The sequence below is a fragment of the Erythrolamprus reginae genome, chromosome 1, assembly GCF_031021105.1.
Source record: "Erythrolamprus reginae isolate rEryReg1 chromosome 1, rEryReg1.hap1, whole genome shotgun sequence".
Lineage (NCBI taxonomy): Eukaryota > Metazoa > Chordata > Lepidosauria > Squamata > Dipsadidae > Erythrolamprus > Erythrolamprus reginae.
In genome coordinates, this window is record NC_091950.1 from 387,438,687 (window position 1) to 387,456,480 (window position 17,794).

Here is a 17,794-nt window from a genome sequence, read left to right on the forward strand (position 1 = left end):
GCAAACTCTTCTTACTTCTGGGAAGTTTTTCCTGTCTATTAGAACCTGCCTTCAAATAACTAAAATCCATTATTTTGTACCCTACTCTTAGGAACAGTACAGAATATTAACCAACTGAGCAACAACCTTTTAAATATTTGAAGAATATTATTCTGATCCACAATCTTCTCAAGGCTCAGTATAGTCAGTACCTTCAATCTCTTTACAGGATTTTTTAAAATTCTGAACTCCCTCATCATCTCCACTGTCTTTCTATGAACCTGTTCCAGTTTGTTTGAATTAACCTTCATGTATTGTAAGCCTGGCATGAACTAATTAACTGCTTTTTTTACTGTATTGTTTTAATTCTGCTATATTTTTATATTGGGGGGCAGTGGATGTGCACGAGTGAGTAAGAAGAAGAACAGGGGAGCCGGGGGTGAGAGCTGAAGCCCTCACTACTAAGTCTGTGAACAGAAGCAGGTGGGGACCCGTCCATACCCCTGGCTTGGTGTGAATGTAGACCAAGTTCTTCTGGAGATGAGAGGAGCCAGGGGATGGGATCTTTGGGGGATGGGATAGCTGGAGCATTACGGTAATGATTGGGAGATGGGGTATGGTGGGAGCCGTGGGTAGGCCGCTCATGGGGAACTAGGCCAGGCTACCTCACAGCAATTCCTTGTTCCGCCCCCTCAGATTCTGATCCATCAAGCTCATCTCCTATAGCTGGCGATGGGGAAAATCAGGGCCATGGCCTCAGGCTGCTGCTGCTGAATGCCAGGTCAATTGATAACAAAGCCCCCCTGGTCTGGGACTTACTTCTGGATGAGGGGGCCAACCTGGCATGTGTAACTGAAACATGGCTGGGCCACAAGGAGAGTGTTCCCCTCTCAGAGGTGTGCTCAGATGGGTTTCAGGTGGTGCATCAGCCTTAACACCAGGGAAGAGTGGTCAGGAATACTCTGTGCCCTTGCAGGATCCCATCTCCTGAAATCGTTGGATGTGAGTCTCTTCTTTTAAGGTTGGACCTAGGGGTTCAGGTGGGCCTGCTGCTAATGTACCTGCCTCCCAGTTCTGTTGCAATGGCTCTGCCTACATTGCTAGAGGTGGTAGCTGAGCTGGCAGTGGAGTCCCCCAGGCTCATAGTCCTGGGGGACTTCAATTTGCCATTGCTCGGTGAATCCTCAAAGGTAGCACAGGAATTCATGGCTTTCATGACAACCATTTCCTGACCCAAATAACACAGGGCCTGACTCACAAAGGGGGACACATGCTAAACTTGGTGTTTCTCTCAGGACAGTGGAGTCGTGATCTGATGTTAAGGGGTATAGGCACTTCTTGTTACGGCTTGACTTTAGGACACGAATCGTCCACCACAGAGAGGCAGAGCTGATTAGGTTGTTCCACCCCAGATGCCTAATGGACCCAGAAGGGTTCCAGAGTGTGCTTGGGGAGATACCTGACTCCCTTGTCCACAATCCAGTGGAGTTCCTGGTGACAGCCTTGAATAGGGCCTTATTGGGGGCTCTTAACCAGATTGCACCTTTGCAACCTCTCTGAGGCAGTGGATCCCTGATTTACTGAGGAGCTCCAGGAGATGAAGTGCCAGAAGAGATGTCTAGAGCAACACTGGAGGGCCAGTTAGTCTGAATTTGACCGGGCAATGTTAACAGCCTATATTAGGACTTATCTAGTGGTGATATAAGCAGCAAAATGTTCACATTTTTCTGCACTTATTGCAGCCATGGAATTGTGCCCAGCAACCCTGTTTAGGGTGACTTACTCCCTTCTTAATGTGGAGGGAGTGGATGAGCCCCTCCGGGGTAGAGCTGAGGAATTTGTCCAGTTTCTTATGGATAAAATTGCTCACTTTCAGATGGACCTGGATTCTGATTGGGCAATGTCAACCAAGAGGATAGGGACAAGTCTTACTCTGGATCTGATGTAGGGGGTGAGTTTGTCCTGTTGACACCTGAGGAAGTGGACAAGACCAGGGGAGCAATGGGTTCCTCCACCTGTTTACTGGATCAGTTCCCCTCCTGGCTGGTTAGGTAGTCCTCAATTTATGCCTCCAATTGAGCAAAATTTCCATTGTTAAGCAAGACATTTAAGTTTTTCCCTTATGACCCTTCTTGCCAGAGTTAAGTGAATCCCTACTATTGTTAAGCTAGTAATTGTTTTTAAGTGAATCTGGATTTCCCACTGACTTTGCTTATAGAAGGTCACAAAAGGTGATCACATGACCCTGGGATACCGCAACATCATAAACAAAGGCTAGCTGCAAAACATCCAAATTTTGACTATGGGGATGTTGCAATGGTTGTGTGAAAACCAGTCATTATTTTCAGTGCTGTCCTAACTTCAAATGATCACTAAGGGAATGATTGCAAGTCAAAGACTACCTGTACCAGCTATTTCTTTTTCTATAAAAGAGCAGCATTATTGTCAAGCGATTGCAATTGATACTTCCATATAACCAATAGACAAAAAACAACACAGATCTATGTATTTAGAACTTTATTCAAATAGTATGAATAACTTTCAATGGAGTGGCAGAGAAAGAGAAAACTGTTTTTTAACACTTAATCCGGATATAAATATTCCTTCTTGTTAAAAGAAACTATACAATTTAGAACTTATAAAATGTATGAAGGCTAAATAAATGAATAAATTAATGAATAACCTTTCATTTGTGAATGCTAAATCCCATTAAAGTCATTGGACATACAGAATAATACAAAGGTTTGGCTTTAATGTATTCCATTAGGGAAACACAATCTTTAAATATCTTGACAGAATAGTAACTAAAAGTCACAGACCAAATCTTTGCCCAAATATGGGAATTTTGATGTTAATGTCCCAATCTCACCAGAATAGCCACAGTCATCTTCCAGCATTTTATAATAAGTCAAACTGACCAAAAATATATATCTTATGTATTATTTCTTATTACAGAAAAAAAGGAGAGTTATATAATTAATTCAGCACATTTGTATTAAATAAAGAAAATACTTGACTGCTTTTCAATATCAAAGTGATCTCTGTTTGGAAATTATTTTTAAGTTCTTAACATTGTAAACTTATTTGATATTGTTTTGCTTAGCAGACCCATTGGGCCAAAAGTGTCATCTGAACAGCTATGACTAAAAGTGCAAATCCTCTGAGTTAGAATTACAAGCAAAATTCTTAATGTAGGCAATATGTCTACTGTATTGCAGAGTAAGCGCTTGTGGCATGCACAGAAATGCAACAAACAATGAAATATATGAGCATACCCTATATCTCCTGAGAATTCAAGGGGCAATAAGGTATGAAAGTTGACTGGGTAGCTTTGGGCCAGTCAGTCTCTCTCAGCTTAGCTCACCTCACATGGTGGTGGGCTGTTGTTGTGAGAAAAATAGAAGGAGGAAGGAGTATTAGGTAGGCCCACCATTTTGAGTTAACTTATAAAAATAATAAAAGTGGGATTAAAAAATCAGATCTAAAATCTAAAGAACCTATAAAAGACAGCCATGTGTCATGCGGGGCCCTTCACATGGAGATGTAGACCATCAGTAGGCCACTGAATAGACAAAATGTTTGTGTATTCCACTCCATGCCTTCGGAAAGGGCACAAAAGTGGTACAAAAACAATCACCTCTCCTTATCACAGAGTGACCCTGAACCTGGATGTTTGGAACAGTATCAAATCTTTGTGTTCAGGAAAGCTGCCAAGCTCAAACTCTTTTTGGAAAGTCTTTGAGAACTGATGACGCAGCAGTTCCCTTCCTGCAAACATGAACATTATTGCCACTACTATTTTACTCGGCTGTCAGTGGTGATTGTTATTAGATTTGGTTATTTCCTTTTAATTATGTCTAATTTTTTTGTGTTATCTGTAAGGTTCAATTTCTTTTTGAAATTGTGGGGCATATAATTCACCCTATATAAATATGTTAAATATGCTTATACCTTGTCAAAGGAAACATTGCAGGTCTAGGGCTGTTCAATTGGAAACTGATTCAGGGCTGCTATAAAAGACCATTCACTTCAGGGACTCCACAAGTATTTCAGAAAAGTTCCAAAGCCTTAGGAATGTTGAGAACAAAGGAGTATCTGAAGAGGAAATATCTGGATTCACATTTAATTTCCTTGTGCTCTAAAAGGAGGATACATTCTCGACTAATTCAGGGCCAAGGTTTCTACAGACTGGTCCTACTTTTACATACAGTACAAAATTAAAAAAATACCCAAGATTGAGCAAACAGTATATGTCTATAAATTAACCTGGGCTATGGAATGTTGAAGGTATCAATATAAAATACAGGCAAACGGAAGAGTAAAAAAATCAGTTTCATAAGCAACTGAACACATTAATAGTAGGTTGGGGAAAGAATTAAACTGTATTTTTATATCTTATATTTTCAGTGATACCAAAATATCTAAATGCATATCCCAAAGTTTATTTATTTATTTATTTATTTATTAGATTTGTATGCCGCCCCATTCCGCAGACTCGGGCGGCTAACAACAACAATAAAACAACATGAAACAAATCTAATATTAAAAATGACTAAAAACCCTTATTAAAACCAAACATACATACATACAAACATAACCTGCATAAATTGAATAGGCCTGAGAGGGGGAAGGAATATCTCAGTTCCCCCATGCCTGATGACAAAGGTGGATTTTAAGGAGTTTACGAAAGGCAAGGAGGGTGGGGGCAATTCTAATCTCTAAGTACCATAATTTATAAATAGGAAACAAATGACACATTCACGTATTAAATCTGATTTTTTAATGTAATCTAGTTGAATTTCCATAGCATTTTTCAGACCATAGATACAAAATGATCAAAACCCAATTTTCCAGCTGCCTAGCTTGTATCTATCCTTACTGCAAGTATTCCTCAGGTTTTTCCTGTCATTTGCTTCCTAGTGCTGCAAACTTGGAGGATATTGCAGCAATGTAGAAGTGTATTCTCTTAGAAACTATAGCAGCCTGATATTAATTTCACTCCATTAAATTACAGGAGTGTTCTAGAGGACAAAGAGAACTTGCAAATAATAAGAACATAATGCCTAATATTTCATCCTTCCTGGGAACTGTATAGTTGTGTTCAGTTTTCTATGAATATAGGAGCAGGAAATTCGGGAGAATTTGCACTTAAAGGTGGAATAAACTATCAGAAAATCAAGGTAGAGTTAAGAATATATTTTCCTTTTGTGACGTCTCTCCTTAATGCTCCTCTCCTTCCCATGTCATCTACATTTTATAGCCCAGGAAATTCAACGTAGGACATAATTTAGTTTTAGTTGTAGTTTTTAAGACTGTGCACACTTCAAAATGAATAGGAAAATATGTTTTGATCATTAAACAAGCTCATCACCTCTCTGCTCACTCATTATACTAGCTGAATTTTTTTCAGCTTTCTACAGAAGCATTTTTGGTCAGTCTTAAATAAAATCCTTTTAAAAAGAAGCTTTAATGAATAGCAAAAAGATGGTATGTTCATGTGAATTCCAAAGTACTTCTTCCAAATCCTTACTGAAGCATGTATAACCCTATAAAAGAACCAAACAACAAAAAAGGCGTATATTCCAAATAAACATTTAGAATTAGGACTGTAACTGCAGCTAATGAACAAGTATTTCCTGAGGGTCCCTATAGATAGACAGCTTTCAGAAGTGTATACAAAGTTTTTCTCAGTATATGCATGTATGTGTATCTATGTATGTGTGTATATCTTTAGCAAATACACTGTATATGCATGTATATTTCTTTAGCAAAAGGAAAAAAGCGAACTGAGAAATCAATAATCATGTTCAAATAGTAGGCTCTTCAAATTTTAGTAGATGAAGTGCTCTGAAACATCTGGTGGTGGCATCATATAAAGACTTAGCTGACTTGAGCAACTCTGGAAATGCAACGGACAGAGCTAAGGAAGTTGAACATGGTGTTCACCAGGTCTGGAAGATCATAATCATGTTTCCATCCCCAATCTTGGCGGGCATTGTTGTCATCAAAAACCATTGGCCAACTCTCAGCTTTAACAAAAATAAAGAAAAAGATATACATTAAATCAAAGGCAAAGGGCTTTGAAAGTCCAACCCAAGAATTTCCCCTTTTTCCCACTTAGAAAGCTCAGAAAGCAGCAATATTTAAACAGAGAAAGATAGAGAGGATGCCAAAACTCTGTTCTAATACACAGTAGCTTCTTATGATACTTCATAGTTTTCTTTATCACTGAAGATAAATAAGATTCTTTAAGGTATCTGCATGCATATTTTAGAACTGTTAATCATTACAATCCCATTTGAAAGTCATCCCCTTAATCAAGTAGAAAATCCAGCTTAAAGTTTCAATGCGCACTTTGTCACAGATCAAGTTTATACATTATATGGATTCCTGATTATGTATAAAAGGACAATCCTTAAAATAAAAAGCAAAAGCTGAAATTTTGCAGCTTGGGTTTCATTTTTTAAAATAAATGTGAGGTCCATCTACAGTATATAGCAGTTTAAAGTATGTGCTAGGCCAAGCAATGAAATTCCAATACATTAAAAAAAAAATCTGTCAAACAGTTTGAAAGCACAAAACTGTTCCACTTCATTGTCATACATAGCTTCATACAGCATTGTAAAAGGCCAAAGCCAGGTACTAACCAATGGCTTGTCTAACAGGATCCACATTGTAGGCAACGTCAAGTTCTGGAATATGCTTCTGGACCTCTTGAACCAGCTCCTCGGGTGAAAAACTCATGGCATTGATGTTGTAAGTCCTCATGCTCAGCTGCTCAGCAGGTGCTTCCATGATCTCCAAAGTAGCTCGAAGACAGTCATCGATATACATCATTGGCAGGCGGGTGTCTGGTTTAAGATTACATTGGAATTTTCCAGTCTTGAGAGCATCATGGAAAATTTGGACTGCGTAATCTGTTAGGGGGGGGAAAGATGGCAGCATGCCTGGTTAAGATGATATAACACTAGCTGAAACTTCAATTACATATAAAAAAGCAGATTATCAATATGACTCAACAAAAGTTAAAATGAAAGGATGCTTAGAAATTAATATGAAACTCACAGAAAGTTTAACAGGAACTGTATTAATTAAAATAGAGATGAATGTTTCGGTGCACCTTTTATAGTCCAGGGCTAAATTACATTTATTTATTTACATTATTCATGTAGCTATTGAGATTCTCAGTCATCCAAGTCATGATTGACCCAAAGATGCTTTTTCAAAAGGCAATTGGACTTCCTTGGGGGTCCCCCCCCCCTTTGAAGACATTTCATTCCTCATCCAAGAAACTTCTTCAGCTCTGTCTGGATGGTGGGGAATGAAAGGATTTCAGTGAAGAGACACAGGACACAGGAAAACATCATGCAGAAAGCACAGCTCCACATCTCAGTCCTTTCTGAAGTTCCAAGTAGGTTCACGTCCATTAACCAACAAGGGCAAATGGGTGTGGAGCCTTCTTGGAACTGCAGAAAAGACTGTCTTGTGGAGCTGTGTTTTAGAAACATAGAAACATAGAAGATTGAGGGCAGAAAAAGACCTCCTGGTCCATCTAGTCTGCCCTTATACTATTTCCTGTATTTTATCTTAGGATGGATATATGTTTATCCCAGGCATGTTTAAATTCAGTTACTGTGGGTTTACCGACCACATCTGCTGGAAGTTTGTTCCAAGCATCTACTACTCTTTCGGTCAAATAATATTTTCTCACGTTGCTTTTGATCTTTCCCCCAACTAACTTCAGATTGTGTCCCCGTGTTCTTGTGTTCACTTTCCTATTAAAAACACTTCCCTCCTGAACCTTATTTAACCCTTTCACATATTTAAATGTTTCGATCCTGTCCCCCCCCCTTTCCCTTCTGTCCTCAGGCTTGGCTTCCACTAACCTTCCCTACCAGTTCGCATCGTGTCGGAAGTGCATTACACAAGGGAAATGACCCTCTGAGAATGTGCAGAGGGTTCTGTGCAGTGATGGCCTACTACCGGAACCGTAAGCTGCTACGTTCAGGAGAGAAGTGTTTCTCCACTTGTCATTTGCAGTTTGGTAGTTCTATGTTAGCAAAAACATCAGAAGAGAAGGATTTAGGGGTCATAGAAACTTAGAAGTTTTCTGCAGGATCTTTTGGATGAGAAGTGAAACGTCTTCAAAGAAAAAAGAAGAAAGTCCAGTTGCCTCTTGAGAAAGCACCTTTGGGATTATTCACATAGATTTTAAACAAAAAAAATGCATAAATGTACGTTAAAGAAGAGCTGTCATCTTGATTCTGGTTTTCCTTATCAAAATTTGAGCAATCTGGCAATTTCTACTAGCAAGGTTTCATTTCCAGGAGTTTGGAAATGAAGAATTAAAGGTAGCCACTTGAGGAAGAAAAGAAGCACCCAATAGCCTTTCCTCAGTCTGGGGGGGGGGGGAGTTTGCTTTCATCCCCCCTCTAGTTTCTCTGACTGTCTCTCAGAGAGCTATGGAGCTCTTAGCAAGAGAATGGCTCCTACATGAAAAATACACAAGACACAAGCATAAGCAGAACCCCTTTTCTTGTGGTTTTTCCTTCATATTTTATTGACACAGGTCAATATAAAAATAAAAGATTGGACTGTATCAGCTCCTTACCAGTTGTTCCTCCACCAGGCTGGGAATCTGCTGAGATAATGCCAGGATATCTTAGACACCGGAAATCAAGCCCATATCTATAATGATAGTACTAACACACACACAAACACAAAATTAAAAGGGGGAAAGAAAAAGAAATGAGATGCACCATTAATTGTGATTTGTGCCAAAACAAAGCTGGTTACTTGTTGCAAATTGAAGCTTTAGGTTCTATATTGGTGAGAATGTTCATTATTATAAAATAGTATGTTTCTAGAGACAACATTCACTTAAATAATAACCATATATAGTGAATGGCGGAGTTAAAGCGTGACATGACATGACTCTCTAGTGTTCAAAAGCACAAGAAAAACTTGTTCTACACTGATGTTAATTTCCTGCCTGGAGGCATTTGTGGTCATATAAATTGACTGCTTCGATGAACAAACAAATTGCACACTTTGATGCTTAAATCTTCAGAAAACCCATAATATTATTATTATTATTATTATTATTACTTAGATTTGTATGCCGCCCCTCTCCGAAGACTCGGGGCGGCATACAAATAATTTTCATGTGATCCAAGACTTTAATAAAAAAGGGTCTTGATTTTCGTTGATGGGAACATACATGAAATAGTTAAAATTGCATTTACAAAGGGGAAGAGGCAAATTAAACGAAACCAGAAACATGACAAGCTAGTGAGCAAAAAGAAGGACAGTTTCTGTCAAAGGGATGGTGGAAAAGAATTGACGTTTATTTTATTTTATATTATATTATATTATATTATATTATATTATATTATATTATATTATATTATATTATATTATATTATATTATATTATATTATATTATATTATATTATATTATATTATATTATATTATAATATTATATTATATTATATTATATATTATATTATATTATATTATATTATATTATATTATATTATATTATATTATATTATATTATATTATATTATATTATATTATATTATATTATATTATATTATATTATATTATATTATATTATATTATATTATATTATATTATATTTTATTTTATTTTATTATTTTATTTATTTGTTCAAACAATTATAGAGTGGTAATTTATACAAATAAAACATTAGATAAGTAATGATAAAAAGTAACAAAAGAAGACAATAGGACAGGGACGGTAGGCACAGTGGTGCACTTATGCACATTGTGGAGCAGGAACAATATAGTGTCTTCTTAGCTGCTTTCTGATCTCCAAATCCAAAGAAGGAGTCTAGTTCAAGGATGACAAAGTCATGCCATCACAGTCGTCATGTGATATATCGCAACTTCCCACCCTCCTTCGCTAAACTGGAGGTGAGCATGGCCAGTATATTCGGCCCACAGGTTTGATGGTTAATGTCCCTGCAGTTTTCTTGACCTTTGTGACTTGTCTTGTTTCTTCTTTCTAGGGACTAGAGAGGGACTGATTCAAGATCACACAGCAGGCTCTGTGTCTAAGGCAGGACTCGATGTTATCCTCCCCTAGTTTCTAGGTTGCTGTCTTTACCTATGATTCCAAACTGGCCTCAAAATCATCAAAGTAAAATAATATTATAGAACAAAAAATATTAATATAGATACGTTCTTTCCTTTTCTAAAATACATATCTTGCTACAGTAATGCTGATGCATATTATAGTTGTGTCCATTAAAATGGCAACAGAAATTCAAGCACCTGAAATGACTTAGCTACCAACCTGTCTTCAGTCGATTGTAACAAAACACTCATAGCTTCAAACTTCACTAGGCTATCATTGACACATATTTGCCAGAAATTTATGGATTATATCCAGATGTAAAAAAAATGAGCAATTCTTATCTTTGATATTATCTTACATAGAATGCTGAATCTAGACATAATCCAATGGTCAAGAATCTTGGAAAAACAAATCGTTCTTCAGGATTTATCATTTTTGCTGAAAAGATTACATATGGTTTTGACATTGTAGCTACTAAAAGCATACTGCTTAGAAAGTCTACTAATTATCAAGCGTGTGTTGCTATTTGATTTCTCTTGTAATTGAAACATAACTGCAAAGACTACAATTAAGAGAATGTCAGGACAAAAGCAATATAATAAGTTATAATAATAAATATTCAATATTTGTTCAATTTATAGTACACTGCTCTAAAAAATAAAGGCAACACTCAAATAAGACATCCTAGATCCGAATGAATGAAATATTCTCATTGAATACTTTGTTCTGTACAAAGTTGAATGTGCACAACTGTATGTGAAATTGATTGTCAATCAGCGTTGCTTCCTACGTGGACAGTTTGATTTCACAGTAGTTGATTTACTTGGAGTTGTATTGTGTTATTTAAGTGTTCCCTTTATTTTTTTGAGCAGTATATTAGGCTAATATTTCAGTTGTATAGGAAAACTCAAAAACCAATTATAAGAATAAAAATGAAAGAAAAAATTCAGCTACAGGCTATTATTTATATGCATTGCTATTTACAGGTATATAAATAGAACCTTAATGGGAAAGAACAAGGCATTCTTATAACAAAATGCTTAACCTTACCTCTCCCATAAGTTCAGCATGAACCTTGGAAACTCCATAGATTGTCCTTGGCCTTTGGATGCAGAGATCAGGGGTTGGATTCCTAGGGGAAGTTGGTCCAAAGGCACCAATTGTGCCAGGAACAAAGAGTCGCAAACCATGCTCGGCAGCTATATCAAGAATGTTGTGCAGCCCTGGGAATAGCAAACAAAAGTTTTTAAGCCCAAACCAAAAAAATAAAAATACCAATACTTCTATAGTGCGGTAGGTATTCCTAAGCAACCAACTATAAATGTGTTAAGACATACCAGTAATATTCACCGATCTTGCCAAAGGGACATTAGCTTCTCCAACTGCACTGAGCAAAGCACTGTAATGAAAGAGCCAAGTAATCCTGTTGTTCACCACTATCTCACGAAGATTCTTGTAATCCAGAATATCAGAGTAGATGAAAGGACCTAAGTGTAAAAAAGAGGCTTAAAATAATCCATGCTTTGTTAAAGATGTCAATAGCTTGTAAATACAGTCAATGACATTTTTATTTGAAGAAGGAATTTGATGAATGCATTACAATTTCAAAAATTTCTAATTCCATGTTTTTTATGAATACTGTATTTGAAATGCAGTAGCATGTACAGATACATATTGTAAGATATAATGCATGATGTGTGTGTCTATTTAGTATAGGTCACTTATACAAAGTCACTAAAAATGAATATGCAGCAGAGCTTTGATATATTTGGAATGAAGTTACTTTTATCTAGGGCAAACATTGTTTGAAGACCGATGAATTTCTATTTTACCCAAGATCATAATAAGGCACTTAGCCTCTGCCACTGATGGTGAACCTATGGCATGGGTGCCACAGGAGGCACGCAGATCCATATCTGCTGGTACATGAGCTGTTGCTCTAGCTCAGCTCCACTGTGCATGTGTGTGCCAGCCAGCTGATTTTTGGCTCACATAGAGGCTCCAAGAGGCCATTTTTGGCTTCCAGAGAGCCTCCAGAGGGGTGGGGGAGGATACTTTAACCCTCCCCTGGCTCCAGGAAAGAATTTGGAGCCTGGGGATGACGAAACACGAGCCTACTGGGTCCATCAGAAGTTGGGAAACAAGCTGTTTTCGGCCTCCAGAAGGCCTCTGGGGGAAGGAGGAATCTGTTTTCACCCTCCCCAGGCATTGAATTATGGATGTGGGCACCCACGGATGTATGACAGCATGTGCCCACACTCTTTCGACACCCAAGGAAAAAAAGGTTCACCATCACTGGCCTATACAGTAAGAACAAGAGCCTCTGAAAAGAATAGTTTTAAGATTAACTTCTTTGTTTTTTGGAGATTTATACTATGACAAACCACTTATACTGTCTTTAAACAGAATTTCAGACATATATTTTAAACAGTTGCACAGCACATCATTTTGTTCAGCATATATTATTTGGAGCAGAGAACTCATTTCAGTGAGTATAGCAAATGAGGCATCATGACCTGGGTAGAAACTATGTTGGTTGGCCAAAATTGAGGTTGACACAGCAATTGAAACAACTGCTTTAAATATGTATTTCCTGCATGGATTGTCACAACATTTTCTTTTACATATCCTCTATCATGTTTAAAAGTCAGGCAATGGATGGCAACAAGTAAATTAGCTTGGGTCAAATTAAATACATTTTATTTGACATACACACTAATCTCCCATCAATTTCTACAAGGTTACTGAAGAACAGTGATTCAATTGTGTCTCTTCATGCTCTAATGCCTTCACGTTATAAGAGTACTCTATCACATTGATTCTCTTCTGCGCAAAGCCAATTAGACAATGCACATAACATTATACTTGCCGTTCTCATTTCTTATGGCTGGATGATCAGAAATATATCTTTCATTGTGGACAACACCCACAGCAGTTGTGGGTTCTAAAACCTTTTACTACTGGTTTGCGTGTGCACTTGTGACACTTCTGCGCATACACAGAAGCATTCTGGGTGGGTGGGCAAAGCCTTTCACCACCTGTGCTACTGGTTCCAAGAATCAGGCTGAACCAAGAGCAACCCACCATTGACCCACAGCCTAAAAAGAGGGGAAAGACTTGGAGAGAAACTTGTAAACTTGAGTCATATACTTCAAGGATGATTAAAAGGATTAATATTTTTTTAAAAAATCCAAGGTTTAACTAAAAGAAAATGTCCTTGTAGAAAAAAACCTTTAAGCCCTGGAAAATAATCACTAAATATTTATCTCTATTTAATATGGCACTTACCACTATAGAAGACACTATTGGGGGGCTTTCTAATATCGGACAAAATCACATTGTTCTTTCCAAAGCGTTTCCTGGAGAAGAAACCATAATTAATATTTTTTTTTCATTTTGAACACAGCTTTTAGAGCAAAACTTACTCTGGTATATGAGATTCACTTTTAATCCATATTTTCTGTACTCCATAATACTGATGTTTCTAACCACTAGACTATCACTCTCCAAATAAGCATAACCAACTAGGAAGAGACTCACTTGCCATTTTTTATGCTAAACCTATTTTATTATTTACTTTTTCCACTATATCTCCACCCCTCCAAATAGGGCCAAGATAATATACCATATTAGAAAAACAATGGCTCATCTACAGCTGCATACAATAGATATGCATATCATAAATAGGAAGGCATAGGAAACCTTTTTAAAAAGATAACATTGTTAACAGAAGCAATGAAGGTTATATCTTACCGTAGCAGTTTAGCAAGTCCTACTCCAAGCTGGCCTAATCCCCCTGAAAAGCAAGAGTATAATGTATGTAAATTATAGTTGGAAGTATTTTTTTTTTTAAAAAAAACCCTCATTCATAAGAACTATTCAAGCTCAGGAGATGTTGATGTTCTAAGAAAAGTTCACAGAAAAGTTTGGTTAAATCATGGCACTTTTACAGATGTAAATTATTGAAAATGGCTGAACTGAAAATTACTTTTTTTTTATGCATAAGATGCCTTTCAAGGTCATCTGTCTACATTATATATTGTACCCATCATATAGTAGCTTGACTGATGGAAACTGAAGTTCAAAATATTTGAAGGGCATCAGAATGGGGAAAGAAAATATAAGGGTTCCAGTAAATAGAACAAACCCAGAATGTGTCAAATGTACATAAATAGTTATGGAAAACCAGCTTGAAGGAGATGGTTTTTAACCTGTATAAAAGCTTTGCTAGGGCACTATAAATAATGAGTGATAAGAGTAGTAACTGAATTTAAACATGCCTGGGATGAACATATATCCATCCTAAGATAAAATATAAAAAATAGTATAAGGACAGACTAGATGGATCATGAGGTCTTTTTCTGCCGCCAGTCTTCTATGTTTCTATTGTTTCCATGTAATCACCTGATAAAAAAACAATCACCTTTATCTTCCAGGTCTCTGGCTTTTAGGGAAAATAATCTCCCATGCAGATGAGAGCTAGATTCCTTTTCTCCAAATCCCTATTGTTATCTAGAAATGCTTTGGGAGCAAATCTATTATTCTTTAACGATGGAATTGCTATAGCCTGCATTAAAGAAGAGTTGAACCAGTTTCTAAAAAAAATTGGGCTCCAACTTATTTAAATGCCCCACAAAACTTGTTCACATGATCAGATACAATTAGTAAAAAAAACCAAAAAAACATCTTGTATTAAACAATTCGAAAGTAACATCTAAAATTTGGCTGACCTGTAATTAATACCCGTGGATGATCCGTTTCTGAAAAAGATACTGAATGAAAGCTGGCATCTGATGGCACCTGCCGGGGTGAAATGCTAAGACATCTAGCTGGCACAAGAGCAACTTGACAACCACAGCCAGGTTTGTTCAACAGATGTTTAACAGCAGAGCTCAAATTCCTAATGGCAGGCATTTTTTCAAGTGTGCTGGAAAAGAAAAGAAGAAAGTCATTGAGTAGTTGCTTCATCACTGCAAAGTGACCAGATTAATTTCTGAAATAATTGCAAGTTACCAATAAAGGGGGTAGAAACACCATATGTATCAGCTGCAACACATATGTTCTTCACCAATCTGCTTTGATACTACCCAAATGCCCTGTACCTCCTGATTTTTAAAATATAGAATAAAATATATGAGATCCTGGCATACTCCAAAAATAAACCAGTATTTAAAACCATTTTTATTATCTGCAATGTCTTTAGGATTCCCCAAGTTCTCAATACTGTACTACCCAAATGCCCTGTACCTCCTGATTTTTAAAATATATAATAAAATATATGAGATCCTGGCATACTCCAAAAATAAACCACTATTTAAAACCATTTTTATTTTCTGCAATGTCTTTAGGATTCCCCAAGTTCTCAATAGGATAATATTTGAGCATATTTAGAAGCTAGTTCTGCTAATAAATGGGAAGGTTGTAAGTAGCCATGCCACTCTTGCTATTTTATATGTGTCTGCTTCACATTGCCCAACTTCAGATGTGCCTTGCCACAAAAGTTTGCCTACTTTTGGTGTTAGATTAACTCTCCCCATTTGAAGCTCTTTAAACACATGCACTAATTCCCATAATTTTTTAATTAGACAGCCACTGCTGAGTTGGCTGGGGATGACGGAATTGCCCTCACAACACATCTGAAAAACAACAAATTAGGAAAAGCTATTGCAGATTAGAGGTGAATTATCCAGAGACCTTGAGCCCCTTGATTATCAATGCCCAGAGATTATGCTGCTGAATTTCAGCAAAAGTACCTTTGGTAGCCAAAGTATATAGTGGATTATCTGGGCATGACTGATTCAACACAGATAATACTTCCAAGCCATATATAGAATTGTATTCTGATTATTTGTTAAAACCATCTGCAATGATAATTATTTCTACAGAGCAGCATTCAATATAAAAATGCAGTATGTTCCATAGATAATTTTCATAAATTATAGCTATTTTATTAAGGCTGCCAAATATTCACATAACTTGAGTTGAAAAATGTAAAACAAGCCCATTAAATTCATATAATCTCCAGTTCAGGAATTCCACTCCTTGAAATGGAAAGATGCTGCAAAAATGTATAATCTTCCAGAAACCACAAACCAAAATTATATCCTGCTATTCAGCTCACAGCCAAAATACAGCTTGGTTTTGGTTTCACTGTGAATGAAGTCTAAAAACAGAATGCTTCATTATTCATTGTTTTAGTGACTAACTGCCACATCATATCTCTTTAGAATCAATCAGTTAACAATGTCCTAGCCCTTTGTTGTACTATCAAGCTAACATAAATGTTAAGAAGTTAAGTTATAAACTCTAGCTATTGATGAAATTATAGATTTTTTCTTCATTCTTTGCAAATGAAGCAACCCACCACAATAAATCACACTTTAAATATTAGAAAGGTTTATAATAATTATAATAATTCAATTTAGACTCCTAACTCTATAGCAATTCACAGGGTGACTTAACAGTTGATAGTAAAAATGAAAAAAACCCACCCCTATATTAAAAACACTCATACTCAACCATTTTTAAACATTAAATTATATTTTTGATCAGAATTCATTAAGTTTATAATATCCCCCAAAATGCAACAAGCATATTTTTTTCAGGAAAATGATCAACATTCTATTAGATACATTTTCTTTCAGCTTCACTTCACATTATTACAGATAGAAAAAAATTCACTTCCAATTCAGTACAAAACCCCCTACAAACCTTCCCACTCCCTGTGAAAAACAGATGATGCCAATAACCAGCTTACCTTCTATTCTGCAAATGTTTTTTTGAAAAGCAAAAGAGGTGTATTTATAGGGCACAGCCTCTCTGCTAAGCCAATCAAAATTCCTGAGGTACTGGGAGTTGTTCACTACATAGAAAAGGGTGTGTTCTCTCTGCATGTGGTATCAGCAAAAAGTGAACACATCATGCTCCTCTTTTTCAATTTCAAAGGACATGACCTCAGACTAGGCAGGACATTTTCAAGAAAACACATCACAGGGCTGCTAGGGATGTTTTGTGGGGGTGAGTGGGTTGGAAAAGGAACACTGAATTGCATTTTTCTTTTCCCTAATCAGGAAAGTTAAATGACCTCTGCAAGATTATTATGAAAACTGCAATTACAGTACAATATAAGGATTCTGTGATTTCAAAGGGAAGTTTCAAATTTATATCCAAAGATATTTCAAAATTGCATTACAGTACTTACAAAACTTTGTCTATTGTACATAAGAAAATGAGCTTCACTAGTGATGTGAGATAAGAGTTTTCTAGAGGAAAATAACACATTGGAATAGTTTTCCTTTTCGAAAACACTTTCCTGTATCACCACCAGCTATAATCAAGGCATATATTCAAACCATTTGGGATATTAGTGCAAAAGTCTTTTAAGCTCAGAAGCATAATAAACCCTCAAATATTGCTGTTTTGTAGTTGTTTGGCTAAAGCATCACCATGTGAAGAAATTAATGGTGCTAATGTAGCTGATATCAGTGGAAGAGGCCCTTTTATTTGAAGTACTATTAATACATCACTCAAAGAACACCAAATAACAAATTTGTAGTCAACAGACTTATATAAGCCTGTGTCACTGACAGCTAATAAATTAGTATCATACTACCATGTGACAGATTATCAGCATGACAAAATAACCAGAAACACCTGTTCTGTAGGAGAACAAAAAACTTATCTATATAGATTAGACCCTAGTACTTTTCAGTA

The 17,794-nt window shown here is 36.6% G+C and overlaps 1 protein-coding gene across 1 annotated transcript; it reads right to left on the reverse strand.

Moving 5' to 3' along the window:
• Positions 1-2,481: 2,481 nt before the first annotated feature.
• Positions 2,482-17,029, reverse strand: LOC139157744 (L-threonine 3-dehydrogenase, mitochondrial-like). Its single transcript, XM_070734838.1, has 9 exons — positions 16,839-17,029; positions 14,812-15,008; positions 13,835-13,877; positions 13,370-13,440; positions 11,419-11,568; positions 11,132-11,304; positions 8,591-8,681; positions 6,627-6,896; positions 2,482-6,008 (listed from the first exon to the last, which is right to left on the reverse strand). The coding sequence occupies exons 2-9, from the start codon at positions 14,993-14,995 to the stop codon at positions 5,860-5,862; spliced, it is 1,131 nt and encodes a 376-aa protein (XP_070590939.1). The 5' UTR covers positions 14,996-15,008; positions 16,839-17,029; the 3' UTR covers positions 2,482-5,859.
• Positions 17,030-17,794: the final 765 nt, after the last annotated feature.